Consider the following 21,739-nt stretch of genomic DNA (forward strand, 5'->3'; position numbering starts at 1 on the left):
CTGGCTCTTGATGGACAGACTGTGCACTGAGGATCTGGCCCTTTATGGACTGATTATACTGAGAATCTGGCCCTTTATGGACAGACTGTGTACTGAGGATCTGGTCCTTTACGGACTGATTATACTGAGAGTCTGGCCCTTTACGGACAGACGGTGTGCTGAGGACCTGGCTCTTGATGGACAGACTGTGTACTGAAGATCTGGCCCTTTATGGATTGATTGTAGTGAGGATTTGGTCCAGTAAGGCAGCACTGTGTACTGAGGTTCCCGCCTTTCAGCACCAGCATGCAGCCCGCAAATCTGATTGGATGGTGGCAGATCGCCCTCCCGAATCGGGGGGGGGGGGGTACCGGGTGCTCGGTCGACCTGCAAGATGTGGGTGCTGCAGGGATCCGCGCCGCTGAGCACAGTGTACTGAACCGCGGACACGCACACCTTGTTGCATGAACGCTCCCTGGGGCGGAGCGTAAGCGCCCAAATTTTATTGGAAACTGCGTCAGCAACGGCAGGTTACTCACCCTGCAGCTCGGGGACTGGCACTGGTCTCACGCAGGACAGTTGCTTTGTGTTGACAGCGGGGTCTTCGCTCGTGGGGTGTTGCGCACCTGTGGGGCTGCAGCAGGGAGGGAGGGGGCGGCTTCGGTCGGCCGCCCAGCGTCGGACGGTGGGGAGGAACATTGACGAAAGTCTGCCGGGAGCACTGTGGAAAGGAGAGGAACGGTAAGATTGCAACATCAGATAGGAGAGGAAACTGTTCCAAGAGCAATTGTTCGGAGGGATTTATTGATTAAACTCCGGCGGCGAAGGACGAGTGCGGAGAATGTGTTGGAGTGAGTGCATGAGGCGCTGCCCCGGCTTTTAAGGAACATTTGCAGATCGTGCCGCGTCCAACTTCAGGACACGTTCAGGTATGGGACCAGTGTGCACTGGTTGGGCAATCTGTTAACTTTGAGCTTTTTTTAAACATCGAAATCATTCCTTGCCCTTTGTTCAGTTTTTGCCGTTACAAAAACTTCACACGGCGTTTTGTGTTTGATTTTCTTCTCCAAACTGTATACGTTACAAATTGTCTTCTGATTTTACACCAACTGTTACAATTGAGGAATCAGTTGTGGGATTAGATCATGTGGTCAGCGTGGTTCAGAATGATTCATCTTTCTGTGAACATTATGTGGGGAACAGAGAAAGTGTGAACGATTTTGTGCAGATTCAAAGGAGCCCAGTTTGCGCTGCTGGTCAGGAATAGTCATTGACGATGGAAATAGTGTGTTTTCCCCCAAAGCAGGTAGATGATCGCTGTAGTTTGTTCGTTAACTAATCCTTAAAGATTAAATTAAAATTGGGTAGTACTGTGTAATCTCGTGGGAATAGAGCTGGCTATCGTAATACAGGGGTCGTTATCGACCTTATCTGAGGAAATCAAACTGGGCAAGCGGTGGAAGTGTCGGTGAGGAAACACTTCGGGAACAATGACCATAATCCTGTAAATTTCGAGGTAGTTATGGATAAGGTTTTTCTCCCAATCTATATTTATCAGGTCTTGAATTCGGGGAAGGCTGATTTCCATAGCAAATTCAACTTTATTATCATGGGCATACATACCCAGGGTATAAATGCAATGAAAATTAGATTTTTGCAGCAGCAGCACAGTACGTTACAGACATAAATTAACATCAACTTAAATTATCATAAATTATGCATAACTTGCACATTAAAATAAACATAATAACATTAGTGCAAATTGAGGGAGAGAAAAAAAGAAATATAGTCTGAGGTAGTGTTGGAGTTTTTCAGGCCAGTTCAAGAACCTGATGACAATGGGGAGGAAGTGTTGTTGAACCTTGAGGTGTGGGTCTTCAGGCTCTTGTACCTTCTGCCTGATGGCAGCAACAAGATGAAGGCATGGCCCAGATGGTGAGGGTCTTAATGATGGATGTTGCCTTCCTGACACATCGCCTCTTGTAGATGACCTTGATGGTGGGGAGAGCTGAATCTGTGATGGAACTGGCTGAGTCCCACCACTCTCTGTAGCCTTGTGTGTTCTTGTGCATCGGAGTTTCCATTCCAGGCTGTGATGCAACCAGTTGGAATGCTTTCCACTGTAAGTCTGTAGAAGTTTGTCAGTGTCTTTGATGACATGCTGAATCTCCTTAAACTTCTAAGAAAGTAGAGACGCTGGCACACATTCTTCATGATTGCATCCATGTGCTGGGTCCAAGCTAGATCCTCTGAGATATTGACACTCAGGAACTTGAATCTGCTCACCCTTTCCACTGCAGACCCTTCAATGAGAACTGGTGCTCATTTGCCTGCTCTCACCTTCCTTCACCTTTGTTGTCGTTGAACACATTGTTGTTAGGTCAGATGGTTGAGTGGTGTCCTATCTCACTCCTGTATGCCTCCTCGTCACCAGAAAGAGGAGCAGAAGAGAGGACCTGGTGAAAATAGATTGGGAGCAGATGTTTGTGGATAAAACAACAGCTGGCAAGAGGGAGTCTTTTAAAAGAGAGTTAGAGTTCAGAGCCAGCATGTACTGGTAGAGGTGAAAAGCAAAGATGACAAGATTTAGGAACCTTGGATGACTTGGAAGAATATTGAAGGTTTGATCAGGATATAAAGGAAGCAAATGGCAGGGTTTGGCAACTGGAATAGAGGGAGTCCCTTGAGGAATATAGATTGTAACCATTGATAAATCAGCAGGGTCGGATGAGAGATATCCCAGGTTTCTATGGGAAGCAAGAGAGGAGAAAGCTGAGGCCCTTACAGATTTTTGCATCTTTGTGAACTGCAGGTAAGAAGCCAGAAGACCGGAGGATAGCTAATGTTGTTCCTTTATTTAAGAAGTGCAGCAGGGATGAGGCAGGTAAGCTTTATGTCCATGCTTGGGAAATGGAGAAAATCTTGAGAGAATTTGTGTACTTTTGGAAAGCAGACAGTGATCATAGATAGTCAGCATGGCTTTGTGTGGGGAAGATCCTGTCCCATTAATTTGGTAGAGTCTTTGGAGGAGATAAGTGAGACTGATAAAGGCAGAGCGATAGATATCAATATGGACAAGATAAGATTTAGTAAGGCATTTGACAAGGTCTCACATGGTAGGCTGGACCTGAAGGTTAAGGCACATGAGATCAAAGTCAAGCTGGCTAATTGGATCCAAAATTGGCTTGATGATAGGAGGGAAATATATTAACAACATGGATGTGAATGTAGTGGGTATGTACTAGTGAAAGTTGGTGGTGTTTTGGAATGTGAGGAAGGTTGCTTAAGGCTGCAGCAGGAAATGGGTGAGGTGGAAATTTGGGCAGAGCATTGGCAGATGGAATTTAATTTTGGCAAGTGCAAGGTGAGGCAAGATTTTGGGAAGTAAAATAGGGATAGATAATACAAGATCTTTATTTGTCACATGTACATCGAAACACAGTGAAATGCATCTTTTGTGTAGAGTGTTCTGGGGGCAGCCGCAAGTGTCGCCAGGATAGGATGTATGTACAGTTAATAGTAGGGTGCTAAGGAATGTTAATGAACGGAGCGACCTTGTGGTTCAAGTCCCTAGTTCCCTGAAAGAGTAACACGGGTAGATAGGGTGTGAGAGTGGTTGTTATCTGAAACATGCTGCCAGAGGAGATGGTGAAATCGGGTACAATCACTACATTAAGAGGCATTTAGATAGACTATTAAATAAGCAGGGCATAGAAGGACATGGACCTAATGCAAGCAAATAGGAATAGTGTCAATGGGTATAAATATCAGCATGGTGGGCTGAATGTCCTGTTTCTGTGTTGTATTCCTGTTCCTATGACTGACATTTCTCGCACACTAACTGAAAAACAGAATTATCATTGCCATATTAATGCACGGTGTTGAGTGATTAATTACGAATCTCTTTGCACTCAGAGCTGAGCAGCTATCTGTGCTAATCTGCTATTCGTCTGATCAAATTCCAGCAACATTCTCAAAACCTTGGCTCTTGCCAAATTGTGTTTGTTTTCTTTTTAAGTGTTGAGTAAGTGAAGTCTTTCACTATAGGAGGGAAATATTGACACTGTACAAGCAAGGGAAATTATCTACTTGTGTAGATTTTTTTCAAGGGGTTTGATGTGGAGACTCTTGAGCACACTAATGAATTCCTCTACATCAGATTGAGTGAAAACGCAGATTCATGAATTCACTCAGTGAGTGATACGAGTGATTACATGGCCCTTCACACAGTTGCAACACCAAATCTGTGGTTTATTTCTCAGCCATTCATTAGGCAGTTAGGGAGCATGATAATGGTTGCCTTACCTACCACTGCTGCTTGCACTAAGTGCTTTAAAGTTTAACAGGTCATAAACTGAACCATACGTCAAAATGAGAAGCTAAGCGTGTAGTTCTGATAAATGCCATCAATCTGATCTCTCTCGCACTGTCTCTCTCTACACATGCTGCCTGACCAGCTGAGTATTTCCAGCAAATTTTTGCTTTTATTTCATTTTCTGACTAGAAAGCGGTTTATTTGATCCTTGGTCATTCCCTGGGTGCGGCAAAGGAACTTCAGCCGGCCACCCAATTGAATCTTTGGCTTAGTTATAACATGCCTGCCTGAGTCAGACATTACAGGGTTTGTACTCCACACCAGACTGTCCCAGTGAATGGAGACCAGAGCTCTGGCAATATCTGGCAGATGTAGGTTTCCCCTCCCCTCCATCATTTGGGTTGTGAAAATCCATAATCATCCCTCCCACTATACACTCCTAATCCCATTTTATTGAATAAATCATCTCATCAGCTAGCATTTATGTTCTTGAAAGAATGTTTATATTATGGGCCCTTGGTCTAATAATTGGCCTGTGAACCTTTCGTTACAGTTCTCTAAGTACAAGTGGAACTATCAAAGGAATCTGTTCTAACATTTTTTTTTGAGAACCATACAGCAAACCTTTTCTTCACAGCTTTTATATCCAGCAATTTGTGGTCTGTGTATTTTGGGCTTGGACAACATGCATCCTGGGGGTTACATATGCCTGCAAGATGCTTCTTTCTGATCCACCGTGGAACTACTAACAAGGCAGCGGGGTGGGTAGATAGTTTTCATTAGAGTTATAGCAAGAGGTTTACACCCATGTTATTGTGGTAAGTGCTTTCAAGTTAACTAAACTCCAGCAGCAGTCTTGTACATATTTGGTGATCCCAGTTCCCTCTGTCAATCTATGTGTAAACTGACTCAATTACATTAAGAAAGTTACCTTCATTGAAAACCAAAAACAATGGAAAAAATTCAACCAGTCAGGCAGCATCTGTGATGAAGGGAACAGAATTAGCATTTCACTTCTGTAATATTCTCAGAGGCAATTTTTTTATTTATCAATCTTTTCAGAATTTAGGCATCATTGGCAATTCAATTATTTACTCTTATCAACCTCAAATGATGATCCTGGGTATGGAGGGATTGTTTTGTGTGGGAAGGTTGAATAAGTTGGGTCTGTATTGGAGTTTAAAAGAATGAGAGGCAATCTTATTGAAATATATAAGATTGTGAGGGGAAATTGACAGGATACATTCTGGGAGGATGTTTTCCTTCATGGGGAAGCCTAGGGGCGTAGATTCAGCATAAGTGAATGCTCATTTAAAACTGAGATGAGGAAGGATTTCTTCTCTAAAAGGATGCGACTCTGGAATTCCTTGCCCCAGAAAACTGTGGCAGCTGAATTCTTGATGTATTTAAAGCTGAGATAGATTTTTAATCAGTAAGGAAATCGAGGATTATAGGGCAGGAGGTGGACTTGAAGAATGTTGAATCAGCCACGATTTTATTGAGTGGCAGAGCAAGCTCAAGGGGCTGAATGGCCTATTCCTGTTTCTGTTTCTTACTGTTAATTCTGTTTCTTTCTCCACTCTGACCTGAAGAGTGTTTTCAGTGTTTTCATTTTATTTCATATTTAGAGTATTCAGAGTCTTTTGCTTTTGTATGTGTGGCTGTAATCTGAGAATACCATGGTTTATAGGGAGATATTGTGAACAACACAGTATTTAAACAGAAATTGTGCAAGTTCTGACAGATTCCTTTGCATGATTTGGAGATGTTTATGATGGATGGAGTTCCTTTGTGGCAAAAACACGTAATTGGCCAAAAAGCCAAACAAAACAAATTATTTTTTGTTTTGGGGGTGGGGAAGGTTGGGAACCAAGGTCTTCTCTCTATCATAACCTTAATGCACAGTCATCTTAAATAATACCACCAAAAATTTTTGAAACATTTTATGTTAATTACAAATATGTTTCTGTTCCAAGGCTGGTGATGAAAAGTCTTTGACCTGAAACATTAATTCTGTTCTCATTCCACAGATGCTGACTGCTCTCTTAAATGTTTGCAGCATTTTCTACTCTTATTTCAGATTTCTGGCATCTGCAGTTTTTTTTATTTTCAACAGAATTACTTTCCCAAGGCTGTGTGTGGGGAAAAAAAACACCTATCTGTGTCTATCTCTCTGTACTTTAAAACACATTTCTTCAACTTCTGTTTTCTGTTCTTGTGATGTATATTTGCAAGCTTTCAATAAGCACCATTGTATATGTACATAAATAAAAGCAGAAAATGCTCAATACACTCAGCGGGACAGGCAGCATCTGTGGAAGTAAAACAGACGTAATGTATCTGATTGAAGACCCTTCTGCAGAACTCTGGATATATGCTACTTTAAATTCTGTTCTAAGCAAAAAATTGCCACTGATATTTATAGTGGATGAGTAGACACAGACATTAATCAAATTGCATCTTTGAACTAAAATAATCCTTAATTATTTTATACTCTTACCAACAAAAGCTCAAAAATCTTGTATTTTTGTAGATTCCTCACTTTGAAAAAGAAATATTGTTATTTGCTGACAATAAACACATTGCTGTGTCCTTCATATAATGAATGAATGAAAGCTTGGTAGTGTTCACGAACACAGTATCTACACTCAACCATTTCACTTTTATCTCCATTTTAATGTTACCTTTAAAATAGTATTTATAGTCAGATTTAAGAATCGTAATTTCACCCTGTATCTATGTTTTAACTTTTAAACACTTCCAAATATAAGCCCTTTTCTTTCTTTTTAATTCAATCATTAGAATGTTGACTGACAGCTTGTTGTCTCAGCCTGTACATCTTGCCCAAATAATGAGGCAGACAAAGAAAATCACAATACCTCGTATCAATAGTAAGTGTCAAATATTAAGTGTTCCTTTTTAAACCCATATTTATCCTGTAGATAATTATTGCAGAGCATTCTATTTACTGTGCCATTACTGTCTCAATTCAGAATCCTTGTACTCACTTCTGATTCCTCTGAAAGATACCCATATGTTTGCTTTCTCTCTCGCGCTCCCTGTCACCCCCGAGCTTCGTAAACTCTTCCACATGTGAGACAATTTGTCAATACATGTTCCCAATGATTTACCGCATGCTGGTCACTGCAGATATTTTCACACTGTCACCAATTTTACAGTATAATGCTGCACATATCTTCTGAAACAATCTTCACTATAAAGTGATTTTTCTAAAAAAAAAATTCAATGAGATTCCCACAATTCAGAAATTTTTGCTTATCTCTGCATGTCCCAATGTCTCAGGATATGGTCAGGTTATAAAAACAAGAAGTTCTTTAAACATAGGAAAAGACACACAAGTTTCCAATATGGTTTGGTGATGAGGTGGGAAGAGCTAACTCAAGGAAGCTTCTTGAGGGGGGGAATAATGATAGTAAACAATGCAGACTTAATAAATATACTTTACAAAGGAATGTTTAATTTTTGAACCAGTGGATAATTTAAAATCTAAGATTAGATGTTGGTAGGATCAAAACCCAGAGTTTTATTGAGGTAACAAAGAAAATTCATGAAGGCAGATAGTAGACGTGGTTTACGTGGACCCTAGCAAAACTTCTGACAAAGTCCAGTAAAGTATATAAGGTTAGGGCACATGGGATCCAAGGTGTGTTGGCAAACTGGATCTAAAATTAGCTTAGTGGTTGGAAGCAGACGGTAGAAGTTGAGGGGTGTTTCTCTGACTGGAAGTCTGTAACCAGCGGTATACTGCATGGATTGGTGCTAGGACCATTGTTGTTTGTCATATATATAAAGGACTTGGATGAGAAAGTCTCTGGTCTGATTAGTAAGTTTGCTGACAATGCAAAAATTGATGGAGTAATAGATACGAAGAATGTTTGCTCAAGGATACAGAGGGACATAACTGAGTTGGAAGGTTGGGCAGCTTGTTGGCAGATGGAACTTAATCAGGACAAGTGTGAGGTAATGCATTTTGAAACGTCAAAAGCAAACAGTGTATACAGTAAATGGTAGGGTCCTCCAGAGTGTTGATGTACAGAAAGACCTTGGGGTACAAGTCCATAGCATCCTGAAAATGGTGACACAGGTGGATAGCGTAGTGAAGAAGGCATTCAGCATGTTTGCCTTCATCGGCTGAGGTATTAAATATAACAGTTAGAATGCAATGCTGCAGCTGTACAAATCATTGGTCAGGCTGCACTTGGAGTATTGTATATGGTTCTGGTCACACTATAAGAATGAAAAAGATAGTCTTTTTCCTATGGTGGGGGAGTCTAAAACTAGAGGGTATGGGTTTAAGGTGAGGGGGGAAAATTTAAAGGAGATGTGAGGGGTAAGTTTTTTTCCACATACATGGTGGTTATGTGGAACAAGCTGCCAGAGGAAGTGGTGGAGGCAAATATAGCTACAGTGCTTAAAAGGCATTTGGACAGGTCCTTGGATAGGAAAGGAATAGTGGGATACAGGCCTAATATGGGCAAATGGGATTAGCATAGATAGCATCACTGTTGGCATGGATGTGTTGGGCCGAGGGGCCTCTTTCTGTGCTGTACAGCTCTAATACTCTGTGAGTTTCCAGCACTCAAAAAGGGCTTTAAAATAATTTCAAGCAATTATGTTGTTGTACCTGTTATAATGTTAAATATGGAAATCACTATTATTTCATGGTGATTTAAAGCTGAACTTGGCTGCTGACATACTTCAGATATTGTGTCATATATACACCAGTGGTTTTTGGTTATGTATGATGTAAATGAAGCATGTTTCACAAGGTGAGGTTGTTCCCAAGAAGTGATCTGATTTGTCGATCCTTTTTGCCAGAATGTTTTGCATCACTAATCGTTTTTAGATGTGGATCGATTAATGTCCAGACCCACTAATAGGAAAGCTGACTGAGGATCAACAGGCAAGATCACTTTTCCACTCTTATCAAACATGAGATCCCCACTGGAGGCCAATATGAGTATCCAGGCATTGGCATTCTGGAGCTAGTAGTGGTGGTTGTGATTAGCAAAGGAACACGCTCCCCCCATCCAGCACTATTATCTAGATGGATTTTGGTTCATTTTGAGAATTAGAACCTTTCCCACAGCCAAGATTTACCCCCAGACAACATCACTAAAACAGAGCTTCTACTCCTTTTCAAACTGTTGCTCGCATGACTTCATTGCTGTGTGCAAATCAGCCATGGTCAATAGAGACCACTTTTCTTAAGCAGGTGTAAACACTGTGGAACGTTTTAAAGATGGGGCTGGGATGGCAGTTTGTGTGAAAAGTAATGGGAGAATACAAACATACAATTTTTTTCCTTTTTTTTAAGTGTCCAAATCTAGCAAAGGCAGGAGTCAATCTTATAACCTTCTAACTCAGAGCCAAGAATGGTAATCCCGAGCCCTAGTTTCCTTTTGTGGCACGGTTGGACATTTCTGTCCACAGTAGACATTCTGTGTATGTGTGTGATGGAGATTTGGTTTTACTTCAGCCACATTGCTCCTTGCAGTTACTCGTTGTCAGGGTTCACACCTAATAAAATGCACTCTCAGCTTCTTATCTAACAATGAGCATTTCACCACTGGCCTTAGTAAATTGGGCTCCCTAATGGGAGTTAAGCATTTACAGACTTCTTTGTTCAAACTTAAAGTAGTTCCTAAATAAAGTACAATTACAAATGTCCATTTCTCACTCCCATACTTAAATACTGTACAGCTTAATGCAGTATAATTAGGGCATCAATCATATTTTGTCTGGTTTAATTGGCCTTTATTTAGTGCTAACCATTTTCTTAAGTGATTTATTAAGTTTCCAGTTCAATTGACAATTTCTTGAAATGAATAGGTCTGATCCTTGTATAAACCTGTTTTTTAAATGTCTATCTCATATTTAGGATACAGAGTTTTACAAGGAACTTGGCTATTGATATGTTTTAAAATGAAGAAATTACTATGCTTGTATTGAAATACTTGATGGATTGACACAAAAAAGATCTCTTATCATATAACAAACATTAAAAAGTATGCATCTTTTTAAAAAAAAATTGACACCATTGAATAACCCTGTTCCTATTTAATAGTGGATGTGGATCAAGAACCAGCCTGCACATCCTTTCCACATACAGGTCCTCCCCAGGTTATGACAGGGTTATGATCCTGTGAACTGTTAGTAATCTGTGGCCACAAACTAAGTTTCCACCTGGCAGAAGATGTCTGCAGCTCCACAGCAACCAGCAAATCCATCCTACTGGTCTCCCAAATGCTTGTTTGTATTTACAGGCTGTACATAAGTCAGGCATTCAAATTTCTCCCTTTTGTGACAAATAAATAGTATTGAAGTTACCTCAAGGAAATTGTCTCAGGTTATCACTGAAATATGAACAAGGTGATGGACCAGCTTTTGGCAAACACATTTTTGGTAATTTGCTTTAATCACAATTTAGTCTACTGAACTTGCATTAATTGTAAGGTGTTTCTACCACCCTTTGGCAGTAATTTGCATTATTATCACAGCTTGAGTACTGCATGTAGTTCTGGTCACTATGTTGCAGGAATGATGTGATCACACTGAGAGCGTGCAGGAGTTAAAAGGATGTAACCAGAATCTCAAAATTATAGCCATGAGCTAGAATAAACTAAGATTGTTTTCTCTGGAACAGAAGAGGCTGAGAGGTGTCTTAAATGAAGTAAATAAAATTATGAGGAGTTAATTGGATAGAGTATATGGGAAGGACCTATTTTTCATAGCAGGGTTCAAAAACCAAGCCATATAGATTGAAAATAATTGGTAGAAGGACTTGACGGGAGATGAGGAAAATGGTTTCATCCAGATGATTGCAAGGGTCTGGAACTCACTGCCTGAAAGGATGGTTTAAAAAAAACTCTCATCACGTATAAAAAGCACTTGGAAATGTAATTGAAGATCCATAACCTGCAGGGCAAGAACTGGGCTCTGTAAAGTGGGATTAGGCTAGGTAGCTCTTTTACGACTGATGTAGACGTAGAGGGCCAAATGGCCTCCTCCTGTCTCGTGAACCTTCTATGATTTTATGATTTACTGATTGCTCTCTTCTTTACTTTGCAATTCAAAGCAGAATTGTACTAAGTATTGCCTGCAGATCATGATTCCAATTTATGCCATCAATCACTTTTATTGTACTAGTTCCAGTCATTAATCAACATTAGCAATACTATGTATTTGTAGAATGCTTTTAACAAAGAATGAACCAAAGATGCATCACGGGAGTATAATTAGTTCAGGATTAGAAAAGGATACCATCCAGGAATGCAAGCATTATCAAACAAGATCTGACACAAGACAATGGTTCAGGTAAACAAAAGCATTTTCAAAAACGCAAGTATAGTATTTAAGGATCTTACTAATGAGGATAAAGGAGCAGGCAGCTCCCTGGAGCATATTGTAACGTCTTGCTGGTAAATTATTGTTATTCAAATTGTGCAGTATATCAGCCATGACATGCTTTTCCTAATAAAGTCAACATTGAGATGACATCTGTTTCATGAGTTATGTAAATGTTGTGTTCAAAATACAGCATGTAATCTGCTTGCACAATAGTTCAAATCAGTTTGTTACAGAGGAGATGCATTCATATTTGTTGCTTGATTTTGGAGTTAATAATATGTTCTTAATGCTGGGAACTTGGAGGGTTCAGGTGTAAGACTCTTATCTGTGATGATGTTGAATGATAAAATAGCATTGATGTTCGGAGCCTGTGATCATTTAAGTGTGCTATGATTGTATAACTTGGCCTTGATCATTAGTCCACAGCTACCTTAGTTCAAATCCCAGTCAGAGGAGGTATTTCACTTTCTATAAATGTGATGTTGTCATTTTGAGTAGCACAGTGGTGCTGCAGGAAGTGCAGCTGTCTCACAGCTCAAACAACCTGGTGTTCAATTCTGACCTCTGGTGCTGTATGTGTGAAACTTGCCCATTCTGCTTGTGACCATATGTTTAACTTGGGTGCTCCAGTTTCCCCCAGCATCCCAAAGGTTTGCTGGCTGTAGCCTAATGAGCTGTTTCAAATTACCCTCAGCGTAGCTACCTGGTAGGGAATCAAGGTATGTGTGATAGAATAATTTACAGGCTAAAATTATGCAGGAATGAGATTGATGGGCTGGCATAGTCTCGATGGGCCAAATGATTCCCTGTTCTGTCAATAGGGGAACCCTGCTATTACAAATGGCAAAATAGGATGTCGTCTGGAAGCCAGAAACAGTAAATTATTGTTTCTGTGCCATTATACTTTAACTAAAATAGACCAAGATTTTAATTTGTACCAATTATCAGACATTGCTATTTTAACTACTTTAATATATTTCAAACATAACTAAGTTAATCACTGAACTCTACATCAAAGTAAGCTTTCTGAAAAAAAATCAGAATGACGTTTCATTTTTGGCTCCAGGTATCTGGCTCCAGGTATCTAGCTCATCAAGATGAAAGTAAAAAAAACATGCGCATTGTACACTTGAATTTGTAATTAGAGTAGAATATTACTGCAAACAACAAGACATCAAAAACTTTCGAGACATAGGCCAAGAAGTGACAAGTAACATTTGTATGTTACGTGTCTGTAATCTAACAAGTAAGCCTAACCACCTCTCCTTTACATTCAGTCACATTTCTATAGCAAATCATCACCCCAGGGGTCAATAGTAACCAATTCTTCTTAATTTTCAATGGCGTTACTTTCCCTATGTCTCTCACCAGCAACAGCCAATGGAATCATCATTTACCAGGAACTTAACTGGACCAGCCATGTAAATATCTTGACTATGAGAGTAGATTAGATGCAGAGAATTCTATGATCAATGATTCATCTCCAAACTCCTAAAACTCTTTTCACCATTCACAAGCCACCAGTAAGGAGTGTGATGGAATACTCTCCACTTTCCTGGATGAGTGCAGCTCCCATGAAACTTAAGGAGATTGACCTCACTCAGGTCAAGGTAGCCCCCTTGTTTGGGATTTTGTTAAACATACACGCTCCCTCCTCCTTCCAGAAAGATAAGGTTAACAGGTATGGGAGAAGGCTGCTGGGATAAAACCTTGGAATGTCCTACCTGCTTGCATCATGGCAGTACTTCCATCACATTTAGCTGAATTCCGGTGGTTCAAGAAGGTGATACACTACTACCTTGTAAAAGGTGATGGGTATGGGCAATAAATGTTGTGGTTGCCAAGAATAACCACATCCTTTTGGAAAAAAAATGAAAGAAAACAATTCCAAAGCAATGCCTGAATTATGAATTGGCGACATAATGGCTGTGGAAGAGAGATGTTAAATCAAAGGTGGTGTGAAAGGATGTACCCATAGAACAATACAGGCCCTTTGGCCCACCATGTTGTGCCGACCTTCAAACCACTCCTAAGACTATCTAACCCCTTCCTCCCACATATCCCTCTATCTTAAATTCCTCCATATGCTTATCTAACAATCTCTTGAACTTGACCAATGCATCAGCCTCCACCACCATCCCAGGCAGCGCATTCCATGCACCAACCAATCTCTGGGTGAAAAACCTCCCTCTGACATCACCCTTGAACTTCCCACCCATTACCTTAAAGCCATGCCCTCTTGTATTGAGCATTGGTGCCCTGGGAAAGAGGTGCTGGCTGTCCACTCTATCTACTCCTCTTAATATTTTGTATACCTCTATGATGTCTCCCCTCATCCTCCTCCTCTCCAATAAGTAAAGCCCTAGCTCCTTTAGTCTCTCCTCATAATCCATACTCTAATTCAGGCAGCATCCTGGTAAATCTCCTCTGCACCCTTTCCCACACCTCCACACCGTTCCTAATAATGAGGCAACCAGAACTGGACACAGTACTCCAAGTGTAGTCTAACCAGAGTTTTGTAAAGCTGCATCATTACTTTGCGGCTGTTAAACTTTATCCCAGGACTTATGAAAGCTAACATCCCATAAGCTTTCTTAACTACCCTATCCACCTGTGTGGCAACTTTCAGTGATCTGGATATGAACCCCCAGATCCCTCTGCTCCTCTACACTGCTCAGAATCCTGCCATTTACCTTGTATTCTGCCTTGGAGTTTGTCCTTCCAAAGTGTACCACCTCACACTTCTCCGGATTGAACTCCATCTGCCACTTCTCAGCCCAGCTCTGCATCCTATCAATATCCCTCTGTAAGCTTCGACAGCCCTCTGCACTATCCACAACACCACCGATCTTTGTGTCATCTGCAAACTTGCTAACCCACCCTTCCACCCCCTCATCTAAGTCATTACCCAGACAAGCTTATACTGGTTATGGTAACGGAAATAAATTTTCAATTATATGAGTCATTGCGGAGGAGAGGTTCCAGTGTTGTCAGATGGTTGGCAACACTATTCTGAACAAGACAAAATGCACTTTAGCAATATGACACTTAACCCTTCATCGATTATAATTCAGCCTTCAACACCATTATACCTAACAAGCTCATCTAAACTCTTGGACCTTTTTGGTGAGGGGGGGGGGTGGGAGGTTGTGACACGACTTCTGGACTTTCTGACTGGCAGAGCTAAGTCACTTAGAACTAGTCATAACATTTCATCCACCTTGACCCAGGGTTGCGCGCTCAGCCCCCTGCTCTACTCCCTTTTTACGCATGACTGTGGCCAAATATAGCGCCAACTTGATGATGATACCACTGTTATAGGCCAGATCAACAACAATGATGAGACAGAACATAGGAAAGAGATTGCAAACCTTGTGTCATGATGTCAGAACAACAACCTAGCCCTTAATGTCAGCAAGACAAAAAGAAATACTGGGTTGTTGACCTCAGGAAGTGGGGGGGGGGGGGGGGGGGGGGGAGAGAGGGGAGGGGAGTGACCCTATCCTCATCAACAGAGCTGCTATAGAGATGGCTGACAGCTTCAAGTACCTAGGCATCCATACCACTAGCAACCTTTCCTTGTCCCTCTACAATGATGCAGGGATCAAGAAAGCACATCAGCATATATACTTTCTTGGGCATCTGAGAAGATTTGGCTCATCCATGAGGATTCTCTTGGAAGTATCCTGATGTGCTATGGAAAGTATCCTGACGAGTTGCATTTCAGCCTGCTATAGCAGCTGCTGTGCTATGGACCATCGGAACCTGCGGAGAGTGGTAAACACAGCCCAGCCTATCAAAGGATCATCACTTCCTTCCATCTAGTCCGCCTTCAGGAAAGCTAACAGTATTGTCAAGGATGCCTGTCACCCTGGACATTCCCTTTTCTCTCTTCTACCTTACAGGAGAAAATACAGGAGCTTGAAAGCCCAGATGACTAGACTCAAGAACAACTTCTTCCCCACTGCTATCTGACTTCTGAACCAATCACCTTTCACATCCCCTTAATTCAATCTCTTCACTATTGACACTTTAGCATTTCTTTTGTATTACCTCAGTTTGCACCACTATATTCTGCACATTCTGTTGTTTTTGCTCTTGTTGCTATATTTATTGTTGTATTTATTATTACCATTTATACTGCTTACACTGTGAGCTTCACACAAGGAATTTCTTTGTACACTGGTGTGTATATGACAATAAACTAATCTGAATGAGGAAAACGTAAAAATTAATGGTCTTGTGACAAACTTCAGTTTTATCCATTCCACTCAATTACAGAAAAGCTAAACAGAATAAGGCATAGTGGAATTCAAAAAAAAAATCAATTGTAAATTACTGCATCTAGAGTTGGAGAAAATAGTAATGTATTTCATCAATAGTGCTGGATTGTGATAGAACTGAAGGACAATTGGGAGCCATAATAGACTCAAATATGAATTTGCCCAAACAATCAGAGGTGATTAACAGAACTGATGGAAAGTTGAATCACTGTGCCAAGACAGCAGAATCTAGTTCAAAGGAAGTTGTGATTAAAGAGTACCAAAGTACTAGTTAAACCATAATTTGCACACCACATTCAATTCTAATCACCCAAGTATGAAGGGAGTCATAGAGTTAACAGCACAGAAACAGGCCAACTCATCCGTGCCAACCAAGTTATCAACCTAATCTAGTTCCATTTGGCTCATATCCCTCTCAACCTTTTCTATTCATGTACAGTACCTGTCTAAATGTCTTTTATATGTTGTAATTCCACCTCTACAGCTTCCTCTGGCAGCTTTGTTCCATATACCCACCATCCTCTTTGTGGAAAATGTTGCCCATCAGGTCCCTTTTAAATCTTTCCCCTCTCACCTTAAACCTGTGCTTTCTAGTTTTGGACTCTACTAGTCTGTGGGGAGAGACTGTGACCATTCACCTTATCTGTGCCCCTCATGGTTTTATATAATATCACCCCTCAGCCTTCTACTCTCCAGGGGGAAAAAGCCCCAGCCTGTACAGCCTCTCCTTATAACTCAATCCCGGTAACGTCCTCGTGAATCTTTTCTGTACCCTTTCCAGTTTAATGACATCCCTCCTATAGGTGGATGACTAGAACTGCACACAATACTCCAAGAGTGGTGTCACCAATGACTTGTACAATTGTAACATACAATTGTAATGTACAATTGCAACTCCTGTACCCAGTACTCTGACTGATGGAGGCAAGCATGCCAAATGCCGTCTTCACCACCTTGTGTACCTGTACCCCTAGGTCTCCCCAATCTACAACAGTCCCCAGGGCCCTACCATTTACTGTGTGAATCCCTCCCTAGTTTAACTTACCAAAGTGCAACACCTCACATTGTCCAAGTTAAATTCCATTTGTCATTCCTTGGCTTCCCCAGTTCATCTTGACCCTTTTGTAATCTTGGATAACCTTCTTCACTCTCCACTATACCACCATTTTTGGTGTCACCCACAAACCGACTAACTATCTCAACGACATCCTCATCCAAATTGTTGATATAGATGACATCTGTGCTTATGATAAACAGAAAAGAACCACAAGACTGGCTTCTGGAGTAAAAGATCCAAGGTAAGAACCTCCTCTGTGAGCACAAGGTTTAAGAAATGATCTAGGAGTGTGTTTACTACCTCATACAATGTGGAAAAGGTGAATTCGGATAATTGTTTTCATTCAGTTGGGAGAACAGAGGAACGTGTCAAAGGTTTAAGCTTGAAAAAAGAAATTTCTTCTTCACACAGAGATCAAAATACTACCAGGAATTGGCTTTGAGCTCAATCCACCTTCTTAGGGATTCCCTTGGGTCAAGTATAACTTGCTTAATTTTCATTTCTGTATGTTCTGAGGAATTGATGAGGCCAATGTGAGACCCATAGACCCTGCTGCAGGTGAGGCAGGAGGTGCTTCTCAGTTAGGTATGTAGTTTTTGAGGTGGGGGCACTCCTTCCAATGTTTGCATTGGGCTTCTGTGTTCTCCTGATGAATACACACGAGGATCTCAATCCTATCCTGAATTTTGCTTCTCCATTATGAGCAGTCATGGGCCAGGGATTCCCACAAGTTGGTGGGAATTTAGTATGTTATCAAGAAGGCTTTCAGAACATCCTCGAATCACTTCCTCTGTCAGCTTGTAATTTCTTCTTGACAGAGCTTGGACAGAGTGTTTTGGGATACTGCTGCATACAAATGAGGTGCCCTGCCTAACACAGTTGACTGAGTGTAACTAGCATTGCAGTGCTGTGGATGATGGTGTTCTGCCAGCAGATTTGGAGAATTTTGCACAGATAGCATTGAGATATCTCTCCCAATGTCTGAGGTGCCTGTAGTAGATAGTCTGTATTTCAGAAGAATACAGGAAGGCAGGCTTTATTCTGTCTAGTGGCTTTGTGATGGGTTGGAGGTCTTGACCTTCAAACACACCTCCTAAGGCAGGCAAAGGTTGTGCTATTAAAGATGGTGAATTTCATCAACTATGTCTGCCTTTGATGAGAGGTAGCTTCTGAGATAAAGGATGTGATTCATGTTTTTCAGAGTTTCACAGTGGATCTGATGGTGTTATAGCAGGTGCAGGTTGGCAGAATAATTCGTAGATGTCAAGTGTAGGCCTCATCTTTACGCTTCAGTGAACAAGTCAACAATGAGTAGGAGCTCAGTCTCCAAACAAGCGTATATGCAAGCCACATCTGTGTCCTGCAGCCCAATGACCGACCCTTGGTTCTGGAGTGGAGGTGACATCAGAGATGCCATAATCATGATCATCTTTAAGAAGGGAAACAAATCTGATTGCAGTAACTACAGAGGAATCATATTGCTGTCTACCACATAGAAAAACATCACTTGGGTCCTTTTCATTCACCTTCTCCCCATGGCAGAATAGCTACTCCCTGAATTGTACCACAGATTTCATCCAGCAAGGGTCACAGTGGACATGATCTTCATTTTGAGAAAGAGAAATGCAGGGAGCAGCATCAACCACATTACATTGCCTTCATTGACCCAGAAGCCTTTGCTTCCATTCAAGAGAGACCCTGGATCATCCTTCTCAGATTTGGTCATCGACAGTAAATTTGTCTCCATGTTATTCCTTGATGCATGCATAATGTGATCTTAATCAAAGTTCACAGCTGATCCAATCATAGTGCAGATTTTGTGCCAAGCAAGACTGTGTTACTGGCCCAACACTTTTCTCAGTCTTTCTTCCTGCAACTCGCTTCCAACAAGCTTCCTGCTGGAGTGAAGCTGATCTACAGGATAAATCTGTGCCAGTGGGAAGCAAGTGATAGGAAGTTGGCCCCTTGTTTCACATCTCTTTTCTGTAATTCCAGTATCTTAAGGGATCTTCCTTCTCTGACTCTATCATTGAATCCATTATGTACAGTACATTGATCAATTTTGCTGGGAGCACAGACTACCTTTTGGCTTATCATTCCTTGAAATAGATTTCCAATTAGTCCCATTCTGCTTTGCTTTTCCTGTAGCCTCATAAATTTCACTTTTTTGAATATATTTCCAATTCTCACTTCATAAATTACTATTGAATCTGTTTCCACCACCTTTTCTAATCATTCAACTTGCTCAGTAAACATTAGCTTCTCCTTCCCTCCCCACCCGAGGTCGTTGCCAATTATTTTAACTCTGTATCCTCTGGTTGGCAAGCCCCTGCCCAAAGGAAGCAGCAGCTTTAAATGAAAACCTCTCGTGGTTTTGAAACTCTCTATTAACTGCTCCCTCAACTTTCTCTGCTGTGATCCCAAATCTAATCTTGTCACATACCTTAAATCCCCTTAATGTGCTGGTAAATCTCCTCTGCACTCTCTCCAGGCATTACATCCTTCCTGAAGAGATCAAGTACAATATTGTAGCTGAAGCCTAAGTGGATATTAGTCCTAAATTTGGCCCTTAATACTAGTTAACTGAACAGTAACCTTCACTGCTCTGTTAACCACCAGGCATTAGCCCAGTCCCATCAAGGTCTAGTCCAACAACATGGGTTTGAAACAATTACACAGACTACCACAGTTTTACCACACTGTTTATAATCTGGAATGACTCTACAAGATCATCTCTTAAATGCCTTCTTTTGAGGCTGAATTTTTTTTTTTAGTCTTTGTTCACAACACGGAGTTTCAAAGACAGGGTCCAATAATTGTGTCTGTTCATTATTTTCTCGAATCTCTGCCAGTATTTCAGTGAGTAGAACTGCACACTGTTCTCAGCTTATGTTCTGATCAGAGTATTATGCAATATGCAGAAAGATTTTTCCTTTAGTGCCAGGCCAGAGTAGTTAGAATGGTTTCAGGGTCAGTGGTGTGCTCATCTTGTGAGATGTGGGAGGTTTGGGAGACCTCCAGTCTCCCTGATAGATGCATCTGCACGAGGTGCATCCAGCTGCAGCTCCTTACAGAGCAGCTCCTTACAGACTGTTAGGGAACTGGAGCTGCAGCTGGATGACCTTTGGCTCCTACAGGAGAATGAGGAGTTAATAGATAAGAGCTACAGTGAGGCAGTCGCTCCTAAGCTGCAGGAGGTGGGTAGCTGGGTGACTGTCAGGAGAAGGAAGGAGAATAGGCAGATAGTGCAGAGTACCCCTGTGGCCGTTCCCCTCAATAACAGGTATACTGCTTTGGATGCTGTTGGGGGGGACGACCTACAAGGGGAAAGACGCAGTGACCAGGTCCCTGGCACTGAGCCTGGTTGTGTGGTGCAGAAGGGAAGGGGGGGAGAAGAGGAGAACAGTAGTGATAGGGGATTCAGTAGTAAGGGGGGCAGACAGGAGATTCTGTGGATGTGAAGGAGACTCCTGGATGCTACGTTGCCTCCCGGGTGCCAGGGTCAGGGATGTCTCTGATCGGGTCCACAGCATTCTGAAGGGGGAGGGTGAATAGCCAGAGGTCGTGGTACATATTGGTACCAAAGACATTAGTAGGAAAAGAGATGAGGTCCTGAAGAGGGAATATGGGGAGCTAGGTAGGAAGCTGAAAAGCAGGACCGCAAGAGCAGTAATCTCTACATTGCTGCCTGTGCAACGCACCAGTGAAGGTAAGAATAGGTTGATTTGGCAGATGAATGCATGGCTGAGGAGTTGGTGCAGGGGACAGGGTTTCAGATTTGTGGATCATTGGGATCCCTTCTGGGGAGGGTACGATATGTACAAAAGGGACAGGTTACACCTGAACTGGAGGGGGTCCAATATTCTAGAGCTGTTTGGGAGGGGGATGGGAACCAGAGTGATAGGTCAGGGGTTGGTACATTTAGTGTACAAGTAGATACAGCGTGTAGAAAGAGAGTGAGGAAGGATAGGCAGTTGAAAGAGCAAAATTGCAGTCAGTTGGATGGGCTGAAGTGTGTCTACTTTAATGCGAGAAGTATCAGGAATAAGGGTGATGAACTTAGAGCATGGGTAAGTACGACGTGTTGGCCATTACAGAGACTTGGCTGTCGCAAGGGCAGGAATGGCTGCTGGATATTCTGGGGTTTAGATGTTTCAAAAGGGACAGGGACCGAGGTAAAAGAAGTGGGGGAGTGGCTTTGCTGATCAGGGACAGTGTCACAGCTATAGAAAGGGAGGATGTCCTGGAGGAATTGTCCACTAAGTCAGTTTGGGTGGAAGTCAGAAACAGGAAGGGAGCGATCACTCACTCTGTTGGGAGTATTCTATTCTATTGAGACACCCCAATAGCAGCAGAGACAGTGAGGAGCAGATCGGGAGGCAGATTTTGGAGAGGTGCAAAAATAACAGGGTTGTTATGGGTGATTTCAACTTCCCTAGTATTGATTGGCACCTCCTTAGTGTACAGGGATAGATGGGGCAGAGTTTGTTAGGTGTGTCCAGGAAGGATTTCTGGCATAGTATGTGGACAGGCCAACTAGAGGAGAGGCCATACTGGACGTGGTACTAGGCAATGAGCCTGATCAGGTTTCAGATATCTCGGTGGGAGAGCATTTTGGAGACAGTGACCATAACTCCTTGACCTTTACCATAGCCTTGGAGAAGGATAGGAGCAGACAATATGGGAGAGTATTTAATTGGGGGAGGGGGAAATTATGATGCTATTCAGCAGGAA

The 21,739-nt window shown here is 41.8% G+C and overlaps 1 protein-coding gene across 6 annotated transcripts in view; it reads left to right on the forward strand.

The window, feature by feature from the left end:
* Positions 1–391: 391 nt before the first annotated feature.
* met (MET proto-oncogene, receptor tyrosine kinase) overlaps positions 392–21,739 on the forward strand; it is a 110,318-nt gene continuing 88,970 nt past the window's right edge. For 3 of the 6 annotated variants that reach the window (XM_052030343.1, XM_052030342.1, XM_052030347.1), the window contains exon 1: positions 392–908. Coding sequence is in view for 1 of the 6 variants with exons in the window: in XM_052030346.1 (XP_051886306.1) it covers positions 2,822–2,863 (42 nt within the window). In the remaining 5 variants the exon portion in view is untranslated. Of the gene's footprint in view, positions 909–2,791; positions 2,864–21,739 lie in introns of all 6 variants that reach the window. The other 3 variants (XM_052030345.1, XM_052030344.1, XM_052030346.1) reach the window with 2 other exon arrangements.

The sequence above is a fragment of the Pristis pectinata genome, chromosome 15 (assembly GCF_009764475.1).
Source record: "Pristis pectinata isolate sPriPec2 chromosome 15, sPriPec2.1.pri, whole genome shotgun sequence".
Lineage (NCBI taxonomy): Eukaryota > Metazoa > Chordata > Chondrichthyes > Rhinopristiformes > Pristidae > Pristis > Pristis pectinata.